Below are 21,890 nucleotides of genomic sequence, written 5' to 3' on the forward strand. Positions count from 1 at the left end.
GTTATTTACAAAAAGAATAGATTCAAATATATTATGATTATAATTAACAAAATAGATCAACTTTTAAAAATTTGACATTAGGGTGTTTCGATTTTTGTTTTGTTTTTTCAATTTCAAAAATGGCAAGGTGAAGCATTTCTATAGGTGAAGAATTTTATGGAGATTCCGAATCTGCAAAAAAAAAATTTTTAAATTAATGTCTTGCTGGGTGGGTTCATGTTGTTTTAAACGGAAAAATTACTAAAATGTGACTAATTAACAGGGTAAAACTATAAGTAAAAAAACAAAATTTTCAAAAATTTTTGATCAACTCAATAATTGTTATTTTGAATTTTAAGAAAATTGATTATTTGTTTCAAAAAGTCATAAAAATGAATACAGAAAAGGAGTTTTTGTGAAGGGTATTTTTACAAAAATTCAGCACTTTTTTCATATTTTAGACAAAGAATGTTACGGTAAAGTGTGTTATTTTTTTCCTGTTTTGATCAAACTTTAAAAGTAGGGGGAGTTCATTTTTGTGGGGAATGTTATAGGGAATTCGAATCTGAAAAAATAAATATGTCTTGTTAGAGGGAACACTTAGATTTCAATGAAAAAATGACTAAGGTATGAACAATTAAAGAGAAAAAATTATATTCAATTACTTGATAAACTCAATATAAACTATGTTAAATTATAAGAAAATATCATATTTTGTTAAAAAGTCAAAAAATAAACACACAATGGAGCTTTTGTGAGGTTGCTTTTAGAAAAATGAGTCGATTTTTTCATATTTTAGACAGTGAATGTTATCGAAGGTTGCGCTTTCTTTTCTAAAATTAATAAAGCCATACACTTTTGTTATTACAAACAGTATATTATATACTAATACATTTATGATAAATATTATATAATACTGATATCTTTATTAAAATTTACAGATAATTAACAATTAATAGTTTATAAATTTTATTTAAAATTTCTGAATTCAACTAAGTTATATTTCCCCTTTTTTTGCCCTCATAAAACCCCTACTGATATCTTGTGCTCTTATTTATCTTACAAGCATCTCACAGAAATATGTTTTTGCACACGGAATTCGTTTGGAATAAAATAAGCCAAGGTCCCACTAATGCAAATATGCAAATAAAAACTTTGAAAAGTAACTTTAGGAGAGCCACTTATTATTTTGCGAGAAAATACTTAATGATCAGGCTTACGAATACAGAATTGCAACAGTAATAAGATCTGGAGTGTTACCTGAAAATTTATTAAACCTTGAAATAGGGCTTCATCTTTAATTTAAGCTCATTTCAAACTTTGAAATAGTTTCTCATTCCAGATGGCTCAGTACAGCCAACCGTTTTTGAAGATTGTGAGTTTCAATTCATTTTTTAACAGAAAAACCTCAGAAATCTACATTTAATTATTGAATTTATAGTTAGTGTGTATTTTCCTTGCTGGTTTCAAATAAAGGTAAAACATTCCTGGTTAGATGGACCTCAACATATTTTGCTCTAATTGAAAAAACCAATATATCAAAAAAAGAGGTTGTTGCAATAGAATGAAAACTGTAAAGAGATCTGCATGGTTTGCCAAGACATTATTCAGACTCTTTTGTGTTCCTAAGATAAAAAGGAATGAAAGTTAGGAGTGAAAAAGGTGCTAGAGATTAGAAAGAAAGAAGATGAAAATACTCAGTTCAGAGAGTTTCAGTAAGAGTTTGCAAAACCGCATGCATAAATACTGATGCTGATAAATTGACCAATCTAATTGAGCGGAAAGATTCAATATATGAACCACTACTTACAACAAGCCTCACAACTCATAAAGTCACAAAATATTTTCACAAGCATATGGTGTTCCAGATTGGCCATGTCGTTCCCAATCCTTCGAATGTTGCGTTAAGCAGGTTTCATTTTTACATAATTACAAAAATAAAATCACTTAATTAAAATTTGTTAATGACTAAATTGTTTTTAATGATTAATATAGGTTACAGAGGCTTGTGCAAAAACATATTTTTATGCTTGCTTGTAGGATATATAAGAGCACAAGATATCAGTAGGGGTTTTATGAGGGCAAAAAAAGGGGAAATATAACTTAGTTGAACTCACAAATTTTAAATAAAATTTATAAACTATTGATTGTTAATTATATGTAAATTTTAATAAAGATATCAGTATTATATAATATTTATTATAAATGTATTTGTATAAAATATACTGTTTGTTTTAACAAAAGTGTTTGACTTTATCAATTTTAGAAAAGAAAGCGCAACCTACGATAACATTCACTGTCTAAAATATGAAAAAATCTAAAATAATTTTTCTAAAAGCAACCTTCACAAAAGCCCCCATTGTGTGTTTATTTTTGACTTTTTAACAAGATATGATATTTTCTTAAAATTTAACATAGTTTATAGAGTTTATCAAGTAATTGAAAAGTTGTATTGTTTTTTTTTTAATTATAATTTTTTCTCTTTAATTGTTCAAATTTTAGTCATTTTTTCATTAAAAACTAAGCATCCCCTCCAACAAGATATATATTATTTTTATTTATTTTTTCAGATTTAAATTCCCTATAAAGTTCCCCACTAAAATGAATTCCCCTTACTTTTAAAGTTTGATCAAAACAGGAAAAAAATAACACACTTTACCGTAACATTCTTTGTCTAAAATATGAAAAGAGTGCTTGATTTTTGTAAAAATACCCTTCACAAAAACTCCTTTTCTGTATTCATTTTTATGACTTTTTGAACCAAATAATCAATTTTCTTAAAATTCAACATAACAATTATTGAGTTGATCAAAAATTTTTTTAAAATTTTTGATCAACTCAATAATTGTTATGTTGAATTTTAAGAAAATTGATTAAAAAGCCTTATTTAACATGTTAAATTTTAATTTAGAGATGTTAAATTTATTATCGAGAATTACAATACTTCCAAGTACTTTAATAATATCAAGCTTTATTTTGAATGCAAAAGCTAAAATATTTTATGATGTTTATTGTAATTTGAAACATAATGTTAGTGAGAAACCTGATTAAATGAAATTGTTAGACAGTTGATGCTAGGTGTAAAGGAGGGGGAAAGGGAGGGTTGTTAAAGACCCTTAGTCCTTTATCTTTAAAGAAAATTCTAATGTAACCTCCCCCCCCTCCTCCTTAACACACCTACAATTAGGTAGAGGAAAGTACTGACAATCAATACAGATTATGATCCTCTTGCTATTACTGCTGATCTACTGATCTACATAACAGAAAAATTCTATAATGCAATAAATGGAACCGGTGAAACAAAGACTATTGCTTTTGATGTATCAAAGTCTTTCAATAAAGTCTACCATGATGTTGTTCTTCATGAGCTTGTTTCATTTGTTTCAAATCTTGAATCATTTTTTGCTGGATACTTAAATATAATAATCTAACCTTTTATAATATTTAAACTTCTAGAAAACTAAAGTTTTTCTTGATAAACAATACTTTCCTTCATTTAACTTCAGTTCTATCACAAAGTTTCATCTTTGATCATGCGTTGATCTCATCTATATTAACGATCTTCCTTCTAATCATGCCTCTCTAAAGTGGTTCTATATGCTGATAACACAATTTTATACTTAAGTCTTGAGAAAAAGTCATCAATTTCAGCTGGTCCTGCTCTACATGCCAAACTTATGCCAGTGTCCTATTGTTGCAAAGTTGCATCTTTTTCTCTTTTCCACAAATACTAGCATGATCACTGTCTAACCAAGATATGATCATTTTTTTACAAAACAAATATAGAAAAAAGGTCGGCAATTTATTTTCTTGTATCTGTGTTATGGTGAAACCTTAGTGTTAAAAATTTGTGCTCAACTGATGCCGATCAAAATTAGTTTAAGGTCAATAACTTATTGTTGACCTCATATTTTCTAACTCTGAGGGCTGGGTCACAGTTAACAATTAAAAGAATATTAGGAACAATTAGCCAGTGCACTATTTGAAATCGAAGTCAAAAAGTATCAAAAAAGAGATATTTAATTTAGAAAATAAATAAACAAATTTGTAGCATCTGAAAAGAACAAAATTATCATCAGAGATTTAGTATATATTAAAAATTCACTGATTAAATCTTGATTTAGTCACTGATTAAATCACTAACTAAATCTTGATTTTAAAAAAAAAGGTTTATTAAAAGTTTTCTTAGATACTTAAAGAGACTTTAATAAAAAGTAAAAGAGACTTTAATAAAATGTTTTTAATAAAAACATTTACTGTAGTAAATATTTTTATTAAAAACATTTCTTAAAATATAAGATGTAAACTATTAAACATCTTTTAACTTTTGTGGTCTTTCAACACATACAAGTAAAAAAAAACCGCTAATGGTGTAGTGGTGAATGTTTGTGTGACATTAAAAATTAGGAACTATTAGTGATCTTGATTCCTACTATGAAGTATATATAAAAATGGAGCCATTAATCTTCCATGAAAGAATTTTATATCATTGTGAATAAACATTTATGTCTTATTAGTATATCTAAAGACCTGAGCTAATATTATTATTATCTTTTTAAAAAAATTACAATCAAAAAGTGAAACTCCATCAAGTTTAATCGGCTATCTGGTCTACAATGACATTTAAATTTAATTTAACATTCATGATTATATAAAGCAACTAATTACCTTAAAAATACAGCACTATCAAAATCCACATCTTTAAATTTTGATTTCTTTTTGATTTCATGATTAATATACCTACCAAATGAATCTATGTCATCATTAGACTCTTTATAACGAGGAAATGAAGGTGTATCTTTTTGAATATCAATGGCAACAACAACCATGCGTAGATTAATAGCTTGATAAGCCTAAAAAAATTTAAATATGTCTAGATAAAAAATAAACCTAAAAAAATTGTAACACATATTTTGGTTTTCTTTAAACATCAATGATATGGTATAAACTAAAATTTTATACGATAAAAAAAAAGATTTAAATATTAAACTATTTTTAAAATCTTAAAAAGATTCATCTTTTTTTAGCATTTAAAGAAGACAATTCATATACAATTCAAATACTGTAACTAAGCAGTTTGATATTTTTTCATACTATATAACTATATTTACTAAAATATATATAATATATAACTAAAATATATTATAGTTAAATATATATAGTTAAAAATATATTATAGTTAAAAATCACAAAATTTGTCAATATTTCATCAATAAAGAGTATCAGAAAATTTTAGAAATCCTTTATCATTTATTTTTATATATTGGTTATTATTATATATTGGTTATTATTATATATTTAGATATAATAACATTATATTTATAAATTTTTAACTATTCTTTAATACACAACAAAAAGGTTGCATATTTTACTTTTTTAGCGTAAGTTCAACATAAATGATAAATGTCTCAACCAAAATAACAATAACAGATACATGCATTTAAATAAATTCTGCTTATTATAAAAGCATGTTTGTTGAACTTCAAATTATTTAACATTAAAAAAAAATCAACCAAACGAACTTTGTAAATGTAAAAATGTAAAAAGAAGTACAGTTAAAAGTAAAATTAAAAATTGAAACTAAAAAAAGCAGAACCACAGCATAAAATGAAAATAAAACTGAGCAAAAAGAGCTGAGAAAAAACAAAATGGTACCATCAAAAATTATCAAAAACTATTATTAAAACCCAACTATTTATCTAATGCCCTTTAATATCTTTAATTTTTTTATCAAAGCATTTACTTTTATTAAAAAATTTGTGCAAAGGCCAATAGCTTGAGCAAAAAATAGCAACAGAGAGAGAAACCATAGCCTAACATGTCTGTTTTAGACAAACTGCCAATGCACTTAAATACTCCCACTGATGTCTGTATACATTATTAATATTACTATGATTATCATTATTATTATTGTTATTATTATATTATATATTATTTTTTGTTGTTATTATTATTATTATTAATATACATATATTACTATTACTATGATTACTATTACTATTATTATTGTTATTACTATATTATATATTTTTTGTTGATATTATTATTGTTATTGATATTATTGTTGTTATTATTATTATTACTATTGCTATTATTTTTTTATTGTAACTTTGTATATAAAACATTTTAAAATATTTTTTAGGTCAGGTCAGGATTAGGGTTACCATAGTAAGCTTGCTGCTAATAACATGTAAACCCATTCAATCTTCTCTGTAAGTCCTAAGACCTAGAAATATTTGCTATTTTAAGCAAAAGCTGGAAGAAGTTTATTCTCACTTAGAATAACTCCTGCGTTGAAGGTCTGGATTATGTAAATGCTAGAGATAATGTCCAAAAAAAACTACTGATTCTGGGCAGATTGTCTTGTAGAATGTCATCCAGGCAAAGACCTTAGGGGTAAGCAGACAATCTCTGTTTACCAGTCTTGAACTCATTATAAAGCAAATAGGCTGGTTTAATCTATGCCACATTTTCTGACTACAATTATCAATTTTGAATCTTTAGATATTACTCATTCTGCTACCTCCTAAAAGAGAGTACAGCTCTAAAACTCAAATTATTAGTTTTGTAGACTGGTCTCAAAACTAATAAAATGAGTTTTAGAGCTGGTAATAAGGTCTCTCAAACTCTGTGACAGCTCTTAGAAAACTGAATCCATCAACAGTAGTAAAATATCAAAGTATTATCAGTTTCATGTTGCGCATGGATGGTGTTACTGTTAGTATTGTCTGGGTGCATTGTCGAGGCCACGTAAAAAGCCTTAAGTTATGACTTTGGATTGATTAGCAGTACTGAGGCAACTGCATAGGGTATTATTTAGGGTGCTAAGCACTATCTATAATTGAGTCAAGTTCTATTTAACTTAAATCGTGACCCAAGTAGCCAAAAATATTAAACATAAAAACCATCATCACATATGGACATATACTTACATAATTGTAAGGATATGTCAACTCATCTAATTGTATAGAAGTAAGGTTTGAATCCTCTGCCCATTCTTCATTAAACATCTGCTTAGTACTTCTTCACTATATCATCTTTACTTTTGTTTTTACCATTCTTCTCTTCACAGGGCTGCACTCTTTGTGATGGAATTTCTGACTAATGTAACTAAACCCTTTCTCTTTATCTTTATTGGATTAAGATCCAATGTTATTGTTATCGGTTAATAGAATGCTTATCACACCAAATGGCTTTCCTTCAAACCATTGGCCCTTCTAGCACTAAAACTTTTATTTTTGAATTTCTAAATCTCTTTTTCAGATAGTTAACTTTGTGAATCCTTTTCCAGGCAATTCCAATAATTTACTACTACTCCTTAATTTGTATCATTTTCCTAATCCTAGTTTGTTTTCAGTTTTCCCCTGTCTTCCTTTAGGTTGTTTAAACCATGGTAAGATCTCTCTATATCTTTTTTCTTGTACTTCTTCAGACTCACCCTATCATTGCACTAAATACTTACTACTTACTTATGTTGACAATTTTATTAATTTATCATTTATTACTGATTACATTCTCTCCCTCTATAAATCTCATATTCATCAATAAACAGAAATCTGTTATCATATTCGGGCTGGTTCTTCAAATGAGAGTTGCCTTTCAAAAAGATTAAAAATATCATTTGAAATGTTGTTAAACCTGGTTTGGTTTCCAAACTTGACCCTTTACCCCATCAATTGAGGCTACACCACTTTCTCTTTTTTGCTATTACTACCATCTTCACTGCTCAAGCAAGCTGTCCTTACTTTTTCCATTAACTAAATTCAATCCCAATTGATTTTTCATTCGGTAAAGTTTCATCATTTTAAACCATGTAAGTATTTTTTCATGCTCAAAAAAAGTTTATTTATCTAGTTTTTTTTTTATATATTGATGCTTTGGACTCTTCTTCCATTTTCATGTTACCCTAAGCAATACAATTAACCCTTTTTTATTTATCTTTAAATAAAAAGACAAACAAATATTCATTTAATAAATAAATAAGTATACATTATATATAAACAATTAATTAGAATAATCAAATAATAAATTTTAAACAAACCCTGTCAACTTGACCAAATACATTTAAGACTCTCTCTACCAATAATGATTCGTTGTCGTCGTATTCATTAAGCTTCATAGAATTAAAAAACAAAAACTCAAAACCAACAAAAAAAAAGTATTAAATTAATAAAATATATATATTCAAAGAATTAAAAAAATTTGTTAAATATTTTAACAAAATATTTAAACTAACATTTTAGAAAATTTTAAAGATTAAAGATTTTATACAGAAAATAAAAAAAATAAAGAAAAACAAAAAATAAAAATTAGCTTTGGACTTTAAAAGATCCCAAAGTGCAGAGACAAATTGTGTTCCTATCAAAGAGAATGACAAAAAAAAATGTTTGGGCAGAATTTTTTTAAGTAAAACAAAATAATAAATGTACACCAATAAAAACAAACTTTCTTGTTTAACTCAAGGCTCGCTGTCTCCATGTTAGCCAGTCCCTCAAGGTCTTTAAAATATATGATGCAATCTACAGACTTTATAGTTTATTTAAGCGCGTTTAATTCCAAAGAGTTTTACTAAATGATGTCATTGTATAATTTCGATAAGGAGTCGTCAATAAATTACGTCACGCTTCAGCGGGGAGAGGGAGGCTATTTTTTACACTTCGTTAATGGAGTAGTTTCAATAGGCACAATGTGTTACGCCTACTGTTGTAACAGTCTATGTGCAGTGCACATTCTGAGTTTGACCAAGGTCATTTACAAGCGCTTTGTTGAGGTACGCATGCGTAAGAAAATACGAAAAACCTTTGAACTTTTAAAATGGCTATGGTTCTTAACTACAGAGAATATTTTATATGGCAACTGTCCATTTGTTATTTGATTTCTGAAAACTCGATGTTGTTGTCATATTTTTAATGTAGATCAGTACATTAAGACAAAAACTTTACAAAAATATAAATAAAAAAAGGGTAAAAAATATCTTAGCATGCTTAAACTTTATTTTCAATGAATAACTTTTTAGTGTAAATCAAAGGTTTGTTTATTTATTTAAAATCAATTTTCTAAAAATCTGAAGGATTTTAATAATTTTTTTTTTTAAGCTTTAGATATATATTTATATTTTTCTGGTCGTTGCTTCAACTTTTATTCAATATAAAAATTTGTTTTTACTGTTATGACTATTTACTACTATACTAATGTGTGTGTGTGTGTGTGTATATATATATATATATATATATATATATATATATATATATATATATATATATATATATATATATATATATATATATATATATATATATATATATATATATATATATATATATATATATATATATATGTATATATATATATATATACAATGTATATATATGAAGACCTCAGTGGAAAAACCGGCGTTGTCACATTTAAAAAGTATTGAGAAAGTATTTATTGATCATTAGTAAAAGTCTTCATTCAAAGCAAATGAAACTAAGCAATTTAAAAAAATTTATATTATAATTATTTTATTTAAAATTTATTCAAAAACAAAACTTTTTGTAATTTTTTATACAAAAATTTTTTTTTCTTTGCTTTAAATAAAGACATTTATTAATGATCAACAAATACTTTCTCAATACTTTTTAAATGTGACAACGTTGGTTTTTCCACTGAGGTCTTCATATATATACATGTGTGTATATATATATACACTCATGTATATATATATATACAATGTATATATATATATATACATGTGTGTATATATATATACATGTGTGTATATATATATATATATATATATATATATATATATATATATATATATATATATATATATATATATATATATATATATATATATATATGTATATATGCAATGTATATATATATTTATATATGAAATAATGTATATGTATATATGCAATGTATATATATTTGTTAATTACTGATATATAACTTCTTTTGCAGTGACGTATCCAGGCTGATTTTGATACCAGTATACAGGTATGGGCCTCCAAATTTCTGCCTTAACTCAATTTAAAACAGTTTTATATTAGCACTAAGTTTGTCATAAAAAATTTAAAGAAAACACTACTTTATTACATATTGCCATGCTGTTTTGTGATAAAATTTGTTATGACAATTATGATGATAAAATTTGTTGCCATAATTTTAAAACTGTTATTAATGTTGTTTAGAAAAAGCAACATTTGAAAAACAACTTTCAAAACAGATTATAAATGTATTTTAAGCTAATCAGAATGCTTAATTGGAACTCACGTGGATGAAATATGGAATATGTTATTGGATTAAAATGTGAAACACACGTTTTGATTGGATAAATGTATGAAAATAAGGATATGAAACGCTTAGCATTTTATATTTTTAAATAAAAACATTAATTTTTTTAAAATACCCTTAATATGAGTTTCTCCTCTGCTTACCTTTTCATTATAATTTACAATGTGATTTAACTTTATAAGCTTTAAACATTTCAATTAACAGTAATAATATTTTAAATAATAAAATAAATAAAAAAATTTTAAAACATATTAACATTAACGGGTGATGCAGAAGTTATCGGACAAAATAAAAACGATAAAATCAATAACTTATTTATAAATAAAAAAACAAACTACTATTATACTTTTTTTAAATAAAGCATTTATCTTTTAATAAAAATATATTGTTTTTTATATGAAAAAACACCACCATCTGCAATTGATCTCAATTTTGCTCTGACGCCTTTCATATGCGACTGTAAAAAGTTTAAATCAATTTCTTGTAGTTTTAGTTTAATGCGATCAATCAAAACTTGCTCTGCTGAAGCTTGCCAATCTCCCTCGTAAACCTTATGTGCCAAATGTCCCCAAAAATTTTCAATTGGTCGTGCTTGAGGCACATTTGGGGGATTGGATCCTTTATCAACGTAATAGACATATTGGTCCATCCAATTTAGAGAATCTTTAGAATAATGAGAACTTGCACGACATTGTTTCGCACTTCCAAGGCTACAGCTTTGGAAGTGTGAAACAATGGCTCGGACATACCACAGTCAGATATGGCTATCCACATTAATAATTTTTTTGGAAATTTCTCTTTTCCTATAAATTGAATACTTTCTGGGCATGTCTTTTTGTTGTTTGTGTAGTATCCAAAATTTCCAGACATGTTGTCCCCTGCAAAACAAAAGTATTTTTCCTCATCGATGACTAGAAGCGATTTTGTGTTATAGAGTTGGTTCTAGTTTCCTGCTTCTTTTCTTTGCCTTTGTTTGTTGTTCTATAGTGTATTTTGGAGTTTTTTCACGATTTCTATATTTAATGTTCATTTTTTTTAACTGACGACCTATTATCAATTGATTTACACCGAATTTAATACCTATTTTTATCTGACTGACCCCTTTTCGATTGTTGACAAGTCTCGTTAATTCGGCTTTCTTTTCTCTAGTCCAGGATGTCGGACAACCAGGGTGCTTTCTATCAGAAAATGATTGAACAGTTTCAAGTCTTTTTAGGTTATCATATATTATACTTCGAGCAAATCCTTCCTTTTCAAAATGATTTACGATTTTTTTTTTTTTTATATTAGGTTTATTTACAAAAAACATTTTTAGTCGCTTTCGAAAAGATTCTCGTTCAGCTGCATTTAACCTTATTTTACCACAAAAACTGATTATTATGCTTAAGTAATAATCAGTTTTTGTGATAAAATCAAAGATAAATTCCGCATCACCCATTATAATAATCACGCCAAAAAACTTGATTTGAAAAGTAAGAAAAAAGTTATTAACTTTTGAATGAATTAATTAAAATTTTGAATTAATTGACCTTGTTGTGCAATAAATACGCTATGTAATAAATGTTATTGTTAATGCTTCTCTCTCAAGTACCCGCAAAGAGTATTCATGGAAGAAGCAATATGGAATTAAATTTGAATTTATTCTTTATATTAATTAGGGAATAAAGCATATAAATGAAAATTAGCGACGAATCAATGTTGGCGTTAAAGCCGTTATGCTGTAATAAATGTAACATTATTTTAGTTAATTATTTATATTTTTATTTGGAAAAACTCAAAATACTAGGGTGAGGCATATTATATAATAATCTTTTAAATTTGTGTTTTTTAAAAAAAAAAGTTCCAAAAAAAAAGCAAAAATACAGGGTTTTAAAATTATTTACAAAAATTTATAATTTAAAAAACATTAATAATACAAATTTATTGGAGATATAAAAGAATAAACAAGATTAATTTGAAAAAGTTAAAAATTCTCTAGTAAGTTTTTCAATGTGAGCTTTTCATTTTCGCAATTTTAGGAGTATTAAAATAGGCCCCCAATCATGGTTTACAGTTGTACGATGAATAGGCCTTCAGTAATGATCGCATTGGTTATATATGATTAAAAAAAAAACACTTATCCAAAAAAAATTTTCAATAAAAAATATCTATCGGAATCCCTTATGACCCTAGACTGTATAACAATCATAATATTATCAACAAAAAAAATACTTTAAAAGTGTATCATGACATTTCGTCTCAAATTAAGGGAAATCATAATGAAAATTTAAAATATGATAATTATACAATAAAAAACTTATTGAAAAAAAATTGTCAAAAATGCAAATTTTTCTTTTTTAGTTAAGAAAATTCTTTTTTATGGTGTTTTATTTGTTTTTTTTTGTTTGTTATTTCACCTTCCCAAGGCCCAGAAGGCCACTACAGATGAGGAGGCTACTTAATTGTGGTTATAACCCTCTCTCAACTCTATAACTCCAAACACGAACCTTGACGAACAAGGCCGCTGCGCGGAGAAACAAGTTGAGCGCGGTATTACCAGGGACGTGGTGGGGATCAAATTCAGAACCTCTCGCTTATGAAGCGAGCGCTCTACCACTACACCACTACCGCATAAATGTTTAATCTAACATTGAAATTTTCATACAGTTTTGCTCCATTCGAGACCCAACATGATACACTTGCATAATTTTTGTTTTGATAATATTAGGAACTCATTATGTTCAAGGGTGTTGAGGGACGGCTTAAAATATTTTTTATTCAAAAATTTTTAAAAACCATTCTTTTTTTATTATATAAACACTGTGTCATAAATCGACCCTCAGGTCGTACTTTATCCAACTTAAAAAAAAAAATGTCATCATATATATATTTATTAGGAAATTAAAAATTAAACATTTTAAAAATCCAGAGGTGCATTTTTAGACAGAACTCTATTGAAAATATTGATAATAAGAGGGCCGAGGGGCCTTGACCCTCCACTTGCCAAATTTTTTTATATAAAATATAAATCTATTTTTAAAATTTTAAATATATTTCTATATTTTACATAAAATATAAAAATATATTTAAAATTTTTGTTTACATCTCCCTCCTTTCCATCTTCCTCATAAAAAGGCAAGCACTGCAATCCTTTCAATGTACCAAAACTCGTATTTTATGGAACATTGTAAGACTCTTTTGAATAATAATGATAATAAATGATTACTTTATGCACCAAAATATACCTTATTTATTTAATATCTTTATGCTAAATTTGTCTTTCTTTTTATCTTTATTTAATATTTTATCTTTTAATATTTTTTCCAAACATTGATTTTAGCAAAAAAAAATCCCGCCTCTTGGTGATTTGTAGGCAGAAAACAAATTTTTCAGAAAAATCTATAAAACCAAATCCTTTTACAGATCTTTATTTAATTAATTTACTACATGATATTTATAAAGTTATTTGATATTGTCTTCAAGATACTATCTTCGTCTTGATGAGATGTCTGAAACTGCCTTATGCAAGTTCTCTCCATGGTCTTTTTGACTTACATTTTTTTTGTATCTTGCCCAAATTTGTTTGCCCAAACAAATTTTTGTATCTTGCCCAAACTTGGAGTGAATAGCTTCTCCGGTTTGTTTTGCAAATCTGGCCAGACCACATTGATTTTCTTCACAAAAAGGAACAATATGGGCTAACATGATGTGGACCTTCCATGTTATGGGTAAGGTGTAATATTAGTCTTTTGAAAAAGCTATTAGGTAACTATATGAGTCTTTCAATCTAGCCATAGAATGCTTGACATTGGGACAAAAGAAATCACAGCAGTCATCCACAACACACTTTGTATCTTTGAAACATTTAATAATAGGTATTAGCTGTCGACAATCATTTAGGAATGCCAACTCTAGATCTTGAAGATTATTCAATATATTGTTACAGTTCACTCCATCAAACTCTCCTCCATGATAATAATGTCTGAAAATGTATTTTCCAGACAGCCACTGATTAAAGTTTGGTCGCTGAGAACATTAATAAAGCCCATAAATATATGTAACGGTGATAGAGGAATTTTGTTTATTACATTAACTTCTGGATCATCATCAAGATGAATAAGCCTTTTTCGTATAACATTTTTATACAGCTGTGCTGTTTCTTTTTTTTTCCTGCTGCTTGAAACTCTGAAAGATAAATACTAAGGCTTCCAAATGTTCTTAGAGTTCCTGTATTTATAGACTTTTCACTTTCACAATATAAACATGCATGGATGCCACCATGGCCAGATAAACTTATAATCATGTTAGCCAACTTTAAATCCCATGCAATATAAAAACCCTTGCTGAATCTTGCTGGATAATATCTAAAATTTGTTTTATATTCTGATATGTTTCATGAACATCTTCTTTGTTTGATCCCCGACGTTTACTTCTGTTTTTTATATTATTACTGTTAACTTTAAGTTCATTTGCATCAAAGAAGTTAACACATATTTTCAATGAACCTCCACCTCCATCAATTGAAACTCTTGCAATGGTATTATAAGGATTCAACGCTCTCTGACTTATAATGTTCTTAACAAAATCTAAAGAATCTTTTACAAAAATTAGGTTCCTATCAACCTTTTTATTCCCAACTTCAAATTGCATGGACTGAACACTGTAATAATTTTTTACAGTTAATTCAAGATCTAACAGTAACTTCGTCATTTCTGACTGGACAACTCTCTTTCCTGTGGCCTTGTAAAGAGTAGAAATCAGTTTTCTAGTTCCTCTGTTTGAAAGATCAAGATTTATTTGAAGTTGCTTGAATGTTTCAAAAGAGATTCGCTGGATTTGATTTCTGTCTCCTTTGTTCTCAGGACGACCAACTCTTATTATCTGCGGTTTTCCGCAGGTGGCTAAATAAAATAGATCACCTGAATTTACTTGTCCTTTGTTCATTTTTTCCTTGATTATTGAAGAAGCCACCTGCTCTGTACTGTGCATACCTTGTTCCAATGCCAATGATGTAAGGTTTTTTACAGCAGTTGATTTGCAGCATTTGTGCTCTAAGCCATGAACTTAATAAATATTGTTGATGATAGTTTGACTATACCAATAGCATGTAATATTTTAAAATCTTCTGTTTATATTACCTATTATTGACAGACATTTAGAGCAGATCTTTAATGTGTTTTCTAAAGAGGTAGAAGAACTCTCGTCAATCTCAATTGTAGTAATGTATGACTTGCGCTTCTTTGAAATCCAATCAATCTAAAGAATAATTATTCAAAATTAACATTTGATCTTTTTATGACAGAATTGACATCTTTATAATTTAGCAGATATTTTAAAATTGTATTTTAACAGATGCAATTAACTTAAACCTAACCTTTTCTACCATATGTGTCCATCTGGTTGGTGGTTTTTTCTTTTTGCAAGCATGTACAAATTAGTTTTGCAATTTCCACATATAGAAGAAAGGCTGCAAGTTCTTTCATGTATTTAGAGTATACATACATCTATATACATTTTTGTTTATAGTATAGGTTTTTTTATTAACTATTATTTATTTTAACTCAAATTTAAAACGATTCTGTTGTTTAGAATGTTTGTAATCGCATTCGAAAAAGAAACAAAGTAAAGACGTCAACATTTATTAAATGGAAAGTTATTATTCTAATTTATTATTATTTCAAATTATTCTTGTGTTATTTTTTTAAGATAAAAAAAGCGTAATTTAAAAAAGAAATTTTAGAAAAAAATAAAATAATTAATTTGAATAAAAAATATCCAGAAATATAAAAACCATTAACGGTTAATTAAGTTTACAGCGTAACATTTTAAAATACATATATCAAAACAACGAATCAAAACTAAGTCACTAAATTATACTTCAATACAAAATCAATAAGAAGTTGCGTTTTTGTTTGATATTATTTTTTTATACCATAAATAGTTAAAAATAAAATCGCAATCTGACAATATACAAGAAGTTTGGAAGTATAAAAATCTACTTCGTTGAAGTAGTTTCATGAGTGTGATACTAATTAAAATATTTTTTAACGAAAGAATTATGTAACAAATAAAAAAAATAAAAAGCTTTCTATGAGCATCGCCTTCAGCAATTTTCATGATCGCGCTCGCCGACGTTATTTCGAGCGCACATAATCACGCTCGATGAAAACGTATTCTAATTTTTCTAATGTAAAAGTGGCTTTTAATTAAATATTAACTTTTAAATTATATTAAATATATGTTGTAATAATTAATCTGTACCATCTTTTAACTTCCCAACTATTACCTAGTGTTTCAATTATTAGCTAGTGTTTCAATTATTAGCTAGTGTTTTAATTATTAGTTAGTGTTACAATTATTAGCTAGTGTTTCAATTATTAGTTAGTGTTACACAATTATTAGCTAGTGTTACACAATTATTAGCTAGTGCTTCAATTAGTAGTTAGTGTTACAATTAATAGCTAGTGTTTTAATTATTAGCTTGTGTTTTAACTAGCCATGATTTTTCCTGCATACATAAATTCACAGTTCAAATTTTTTTGAATAAATATTATATCAAAGTTCTAAATTAAGTACCATTTCGTTATCACAACTGACAAAGATTTCTGCATAAAGTGTTTCTTTTCTAGTATAAGATAGGTATTCAGATTCAACATCATTCAAAGGTAAAGCCTAAAAAAAAAGTACATAGAGACACACACACATTTAAAAAACACATTTTAAAATAGTTTAAATGAAGCATTAAAAATATCATTTTTGAATTTTTTTTTATATTTATGATTTGTAAAGACTTAATTAATCAAAACAAAATGGGATTTATTCTCAAAAAAGGTTTTAAGCTATTAAAAATTGTTTCAATAAAAACTATTCTCAAAAAAGGTTTTAAGCTATTAAAAATTGTTTCAATAAAAACTAAAATCCATAAATATTTAGCAAAGCAAATATGTATAAGAGAGGGTCTGAACAAGAAAAGAAAATATATTTTCTGTAATCAATAGTAAAAACCATACAGTTTTTGTAAGTTGTTGCTACGAGTATGCTGTGGGTTGTTGATACGAGTTTCAAAATAAAACGGTAAAACAATAGAAACAGCTTTTTTTTCTAGACTTTTTATTCTAATCACTATGATACAAGTTGCGCTTTTAGGTTGTAGCTAGAGGTATCCTTTTTTTACCTTTTTTTGTTGCTGTTTAATATTTGTGTAAAAATCATATGGTTTTTACTTAAATATTAAAACATTTAAACTTGTAAAACAAGAAAAACTTTTAAATCAATATTCAAATTTGTTTTAACTTAAAATACAGTAATCCCAGTAAACTTATGATCTTCTCTATTCTCTCTTTAAAAATTGGTATTAACAATAAACATAAAAAAATAGATTTTATTTGTTTTTTCATAATCTGTTTTTTTCCTGCCTTTTTTGTTACTTTTTATAATTATTTGTAAAAAGAAAGGTGTCCTGTCATTTCTTCTCAGAGTATTTTCTGTTGAGTAGATCTTGAGTAAACTTAAAATCCCATCTCAGAGAAGTTAATAACAACATCAAGTCTTAACTGTTGCTCTAAATTCTAAACAAAAATTGTTGACTTTCCTAAACTCTTGTGGAGTCTTTATCCATTGAGTTTCTGTCTTTCCATTGCTAAGTATGTCAATACCTAGCCACGACTAGTCTGTTTTTAATGGAGTCAAACTAGGAGGCTCATCTTCACTGAAGTTAAGACTATTTAATATAGCTTGGCCCATTATCTGGTGTCGCAAAGGAAAACTGTCACTTGGACATCTTTGTAAACTGTACAGTTTTTCAGTCATAACACCAGGTTCCCTACAATCTTTATCTGCTAAGGAAAAAACTACTAAACTATGTCTGAGAATAGAGCTTGAAGCAGCTGGAAAGCCAAGTAGATTCCATTCTTTAAACCTTTTCATTTGTCTGTAAGCTTTCATATTCAAATAAATAATATTATTTAACATTTTAAATCAATAATAAGCTTTCTAACTCATTATTAAAATAATAAAAGGCAAAATACCTGTGTTGGTGCCAAGCAAGCTAACCTTTAGAAACTACTCTGTATATAAAAGATAAATGATTAAGGCCATAGGAGTTGATTCTTTACTGTATGTCAGTCATGTTTTGAAATTCATTCATTTTAAATTTACTATTTTAATTTCACTTTTTTAAATAGTATGCATTTTTTCTAATAAGTCTTAAATGGCTAAATGGTCTACATTAGTAAAATTTAAACTTATTTCAGGGGCTATTCTACAAAAACTATTTGGGCGGTGGTACCCCTGTGCCAATGTGTGTTGTAAGGTTATATAAAAAATTGCTAAAAATAAAGGCATTTTTCCACAAAAAATAAAAAATACAGGCAAAACATGCCTAAATACTTTGAAATTGATCAAAGACCATAAAATTGTTTCCTAGCTAAACTCGTCTTTTGTGTAACTAACAAAACTTATATAATCTTAACCATTCTTAGATAACTCTGCTGCTAATTTTTATTTAACTTTTTGATTTTGATTTTTACTTTTTGTGTTTGTGCTTTTGTACTTCTTCATACAGAACACTCTTCTTTCTTTTTACTTTCTTTTTTTTTTTTAGTTTGTTTTGTTTCTACCTACAAGTATTCTATTTCTTTCACCAACAGGTTTTTTAAGAAAGCAATATCTTTTTCCTTGTTTTTCATTTTTCTCATTTTATCTACTTTAAACAATGAGAAAATAATAAATTTACTTCAGCAAAATTTGTTCTGTATCTTTGATCTTTTAATTTTATCCGCTCCCTCAACAATTTCTCAATTTTATCCTGTAAACATAATATTTATTAGTATAAAAGTTTATAGATTAAAAAGATTTAGAACTCATTGAAAAAATTCCCGAAGTTTTTGTATTTTAGGCACTTTAAAATGGCTAAAGTAAAATGGTTTATGGCATACGTTAAAAGGCTTATCACATACATAAATGACATGCCACTTTACGCTTCAAAACAAGGCCTGATATATATATATATATATATATATATATATATATATATATATATATATATATATATAATATATATATATATATATATACATATATATATATATATATACATATATATATATATATATATATATATATATATATATATATATATATGAATATATATATATATATATATATATATATATATATATATATATATTCATATATATATATATATATATATATATATATATATATATATATATATAAGATAATACATAACACATGGTATTTTTTTAAAACTACTCGATTAAATACAGGTAAATTAATATAATTTAAAATACAGTAATACATTTAAATACAATTAAGTATAAAATAACTTACATCTGATAGTAAATCAATTCTTTCGGTCTTCATATATAATTTCTCTTGCCTAGCTTTATTATTCTCTATAAAATTAATAGAATACATATCATACCAAACTAAACTAGCAAGCTTGCAAAGGCGTCATTGCATATTTATTTCATGCCAGAAAGAGCCTTTCTAAATCTACTACCCATCCTACATCTAATAGGGATAGCTTTTTATGGAAGTCTAAATTAAAATCATTAATATTCACATTAATTAAATCGGAATCAAGGTCGGCCTAACTGCCAACTTGAAAGTGTTTGACGTCGAAAAAAAATTGCTGACCTCGTTTCTATGTTTGAGAATTTTTTTTTTGCCAAACTCTAACAGTTTGAGGTTGACAATTTATTGCTGACCTCAATTTTCATAATTCTGAGGATTGCATATATATATAAATATATATATATATATATATATATATATATATATATATATATATATATATATATATATATATATATATATATATATATATATATATATATATATATATATATATATATATATATTTATATATATATATATATATATATATTATATATATATATATATATATATATATATATATATATATATATATATATATATATATATATATATGCAAGTACATATGTATATTTTATATATATATATATATATAATATATATATGTGTATATATATATACATGTGTGTATATATATATATATATATATATATATATATATATATATATATATATATATATATATATATATATATATATATATATATATATATATATATATATATACATATATATATATGTATATAAATATATATATATATATATTTATATATATATATATATATAAATATATATATATATATATATATGTATACTTATATATATATATATATATATATATATATATATATATATATATATATATATATATATATATATATATATATATATATGTACATATCCTTATCTTGTTGTCGAAAAATACTTTTAATGTAAAAAAAAAGTCTCAACAATTTTGCTACAACAACAATTGAGCTACATTTTATTGTCTTCGAAAAGTTAAAACAATTAAATTAATGCAGAAGTACATTAGGTTTTATCATTTTTTAAAAAACCATAATAATGACTAGAAAGCTTTTTTTAATTAATATTGTTTTTGTTTTTGTTTTTTTTTTAACATTTTTTTATAACATGCGTGAAGTGTTGCTACATTGACTATCTTATAGCCTGCTACAAGGGAGTGTTGCTACTTCGACTGAGGATTTGGTTAGGGTAGGTAGTCTATCATTTAAGAAGAAAAAATTATTTAAGTTTTTAAACTTTTTCTGGTCTGGTTTGAAAACTTTTCAGCTACCATGCAAGACATACCATATATATATATATATATATATATATATATATATATATATATATATATATATATATATATATATATATATATATATATATATACATACACACATAGGGTCTAAATGAGAATAGGGGAGCAAAAGGAGCAATTTGCCAAGAGCTTTACGCAATTTTAAAGTCTCTTTTCTAAATTTTTATATTTAGATGCTTGCAACCATGTATTGGAAAAATGTGATTCTCGAGGCATTCTACTATTTATACTTTTACTATTTACACTTTTTCTAAAATTAAAAAGACAATTGTTTGACCATAATACATAGAAACTTTTTTAAATGTTTAAGCTCAGTAAGCATACTTTTGAAAAACTTTTTAAATGTTTAAAAACATTTGCATATTTTCTTATGGAAAAACATTGCTAGTTCCGGATTGAGGATGGGGGGCTATAGCCCATAATCCAACAGTTTTAGAAACACCAATTCATTAATTTTTTTTTAAAAAGTCTAAAAGCAAAATCTTCAGTTAATGTCATGGAAAGCCACCTACTTTATAATAGTTTCAAAAAGTCGAAATCCACCATTGTACATTGCCATAATATATTATATACTTTATGTAATCTAGGAATGAAAATGTGAACAGGAAAACAGTTATCTAATTGATAGTATATTTTTCTGTGAATAGAAAAGAACCTTAACATGGTTCAGGTGCTTTAAACAAATACCTTCCAGACAGATACTTCCATCCTTTATACTGTGGAGAAGGAGCATCGGCACATTTTCTAAATTTTTTTAGTTTATACTAAATAGAAATTGTTCAAATTTATTTTGAAAACCCTAATCGACTATACTATTTATATTCAGAGAGTAGTAATATTCAGATAATAAGGATCATTTTAAAATTAATTTTGAATATCAAAATTTATTTTTATATTTTTAGTCAAGATT

At 26.0% G+C, this 21,890-nt stretch overlaps 1 protein-coding gene across 2 annotated transcripts in view; it reads right to left on the reverse strand.

The window, feature by feature from the left end:
- Positions 1-21,890, reverse strand: part of LOC136076840 (disintegrin and metalloproteinase domain-containing protein 9-like) — a 119,894-nt gene that overhangs the window by 65,993 nt on the left and 32,011 nt on the right. For both annotated transcript variants that reach the window (XM_065790416.1, XM_065790417.1), the window contains 4 exons: positions 19,591-19,655; positions 16,816-16,911; positions 8,021-8,092; positions 4,648-4,832 (listed from right to left, as the gene is read on the reverse strand). In XM_065790416.1, coding sequence (XP_065646488.1) covers positions 4,648-4,832; positions 8,021-8,092; positions 16,816-16,911; positions 19,591-19,655 — 418 coding nt within the window. The remainder of the gene's footprint in view (positions 1-4,647; positions 4,833-8,020; positions 8,093-16,815; positions 16,912-19,590; positions 19,656-21,890) is intronic.

The sequence above is a fragment of the Hydra vulgaris genome, chromosome 02, assembly GCF_038396675.1.
Source record: "Hydra vulgaris chromosome 02, alternate assembly HydraT2T_AEP".
Taxonomy (NCBI): Eukaryota; Metazoa; Cnidaria; class Hydrozoa; order Anthoathecata; family Hydridae; genus Hydra; species Hydra vulgaris.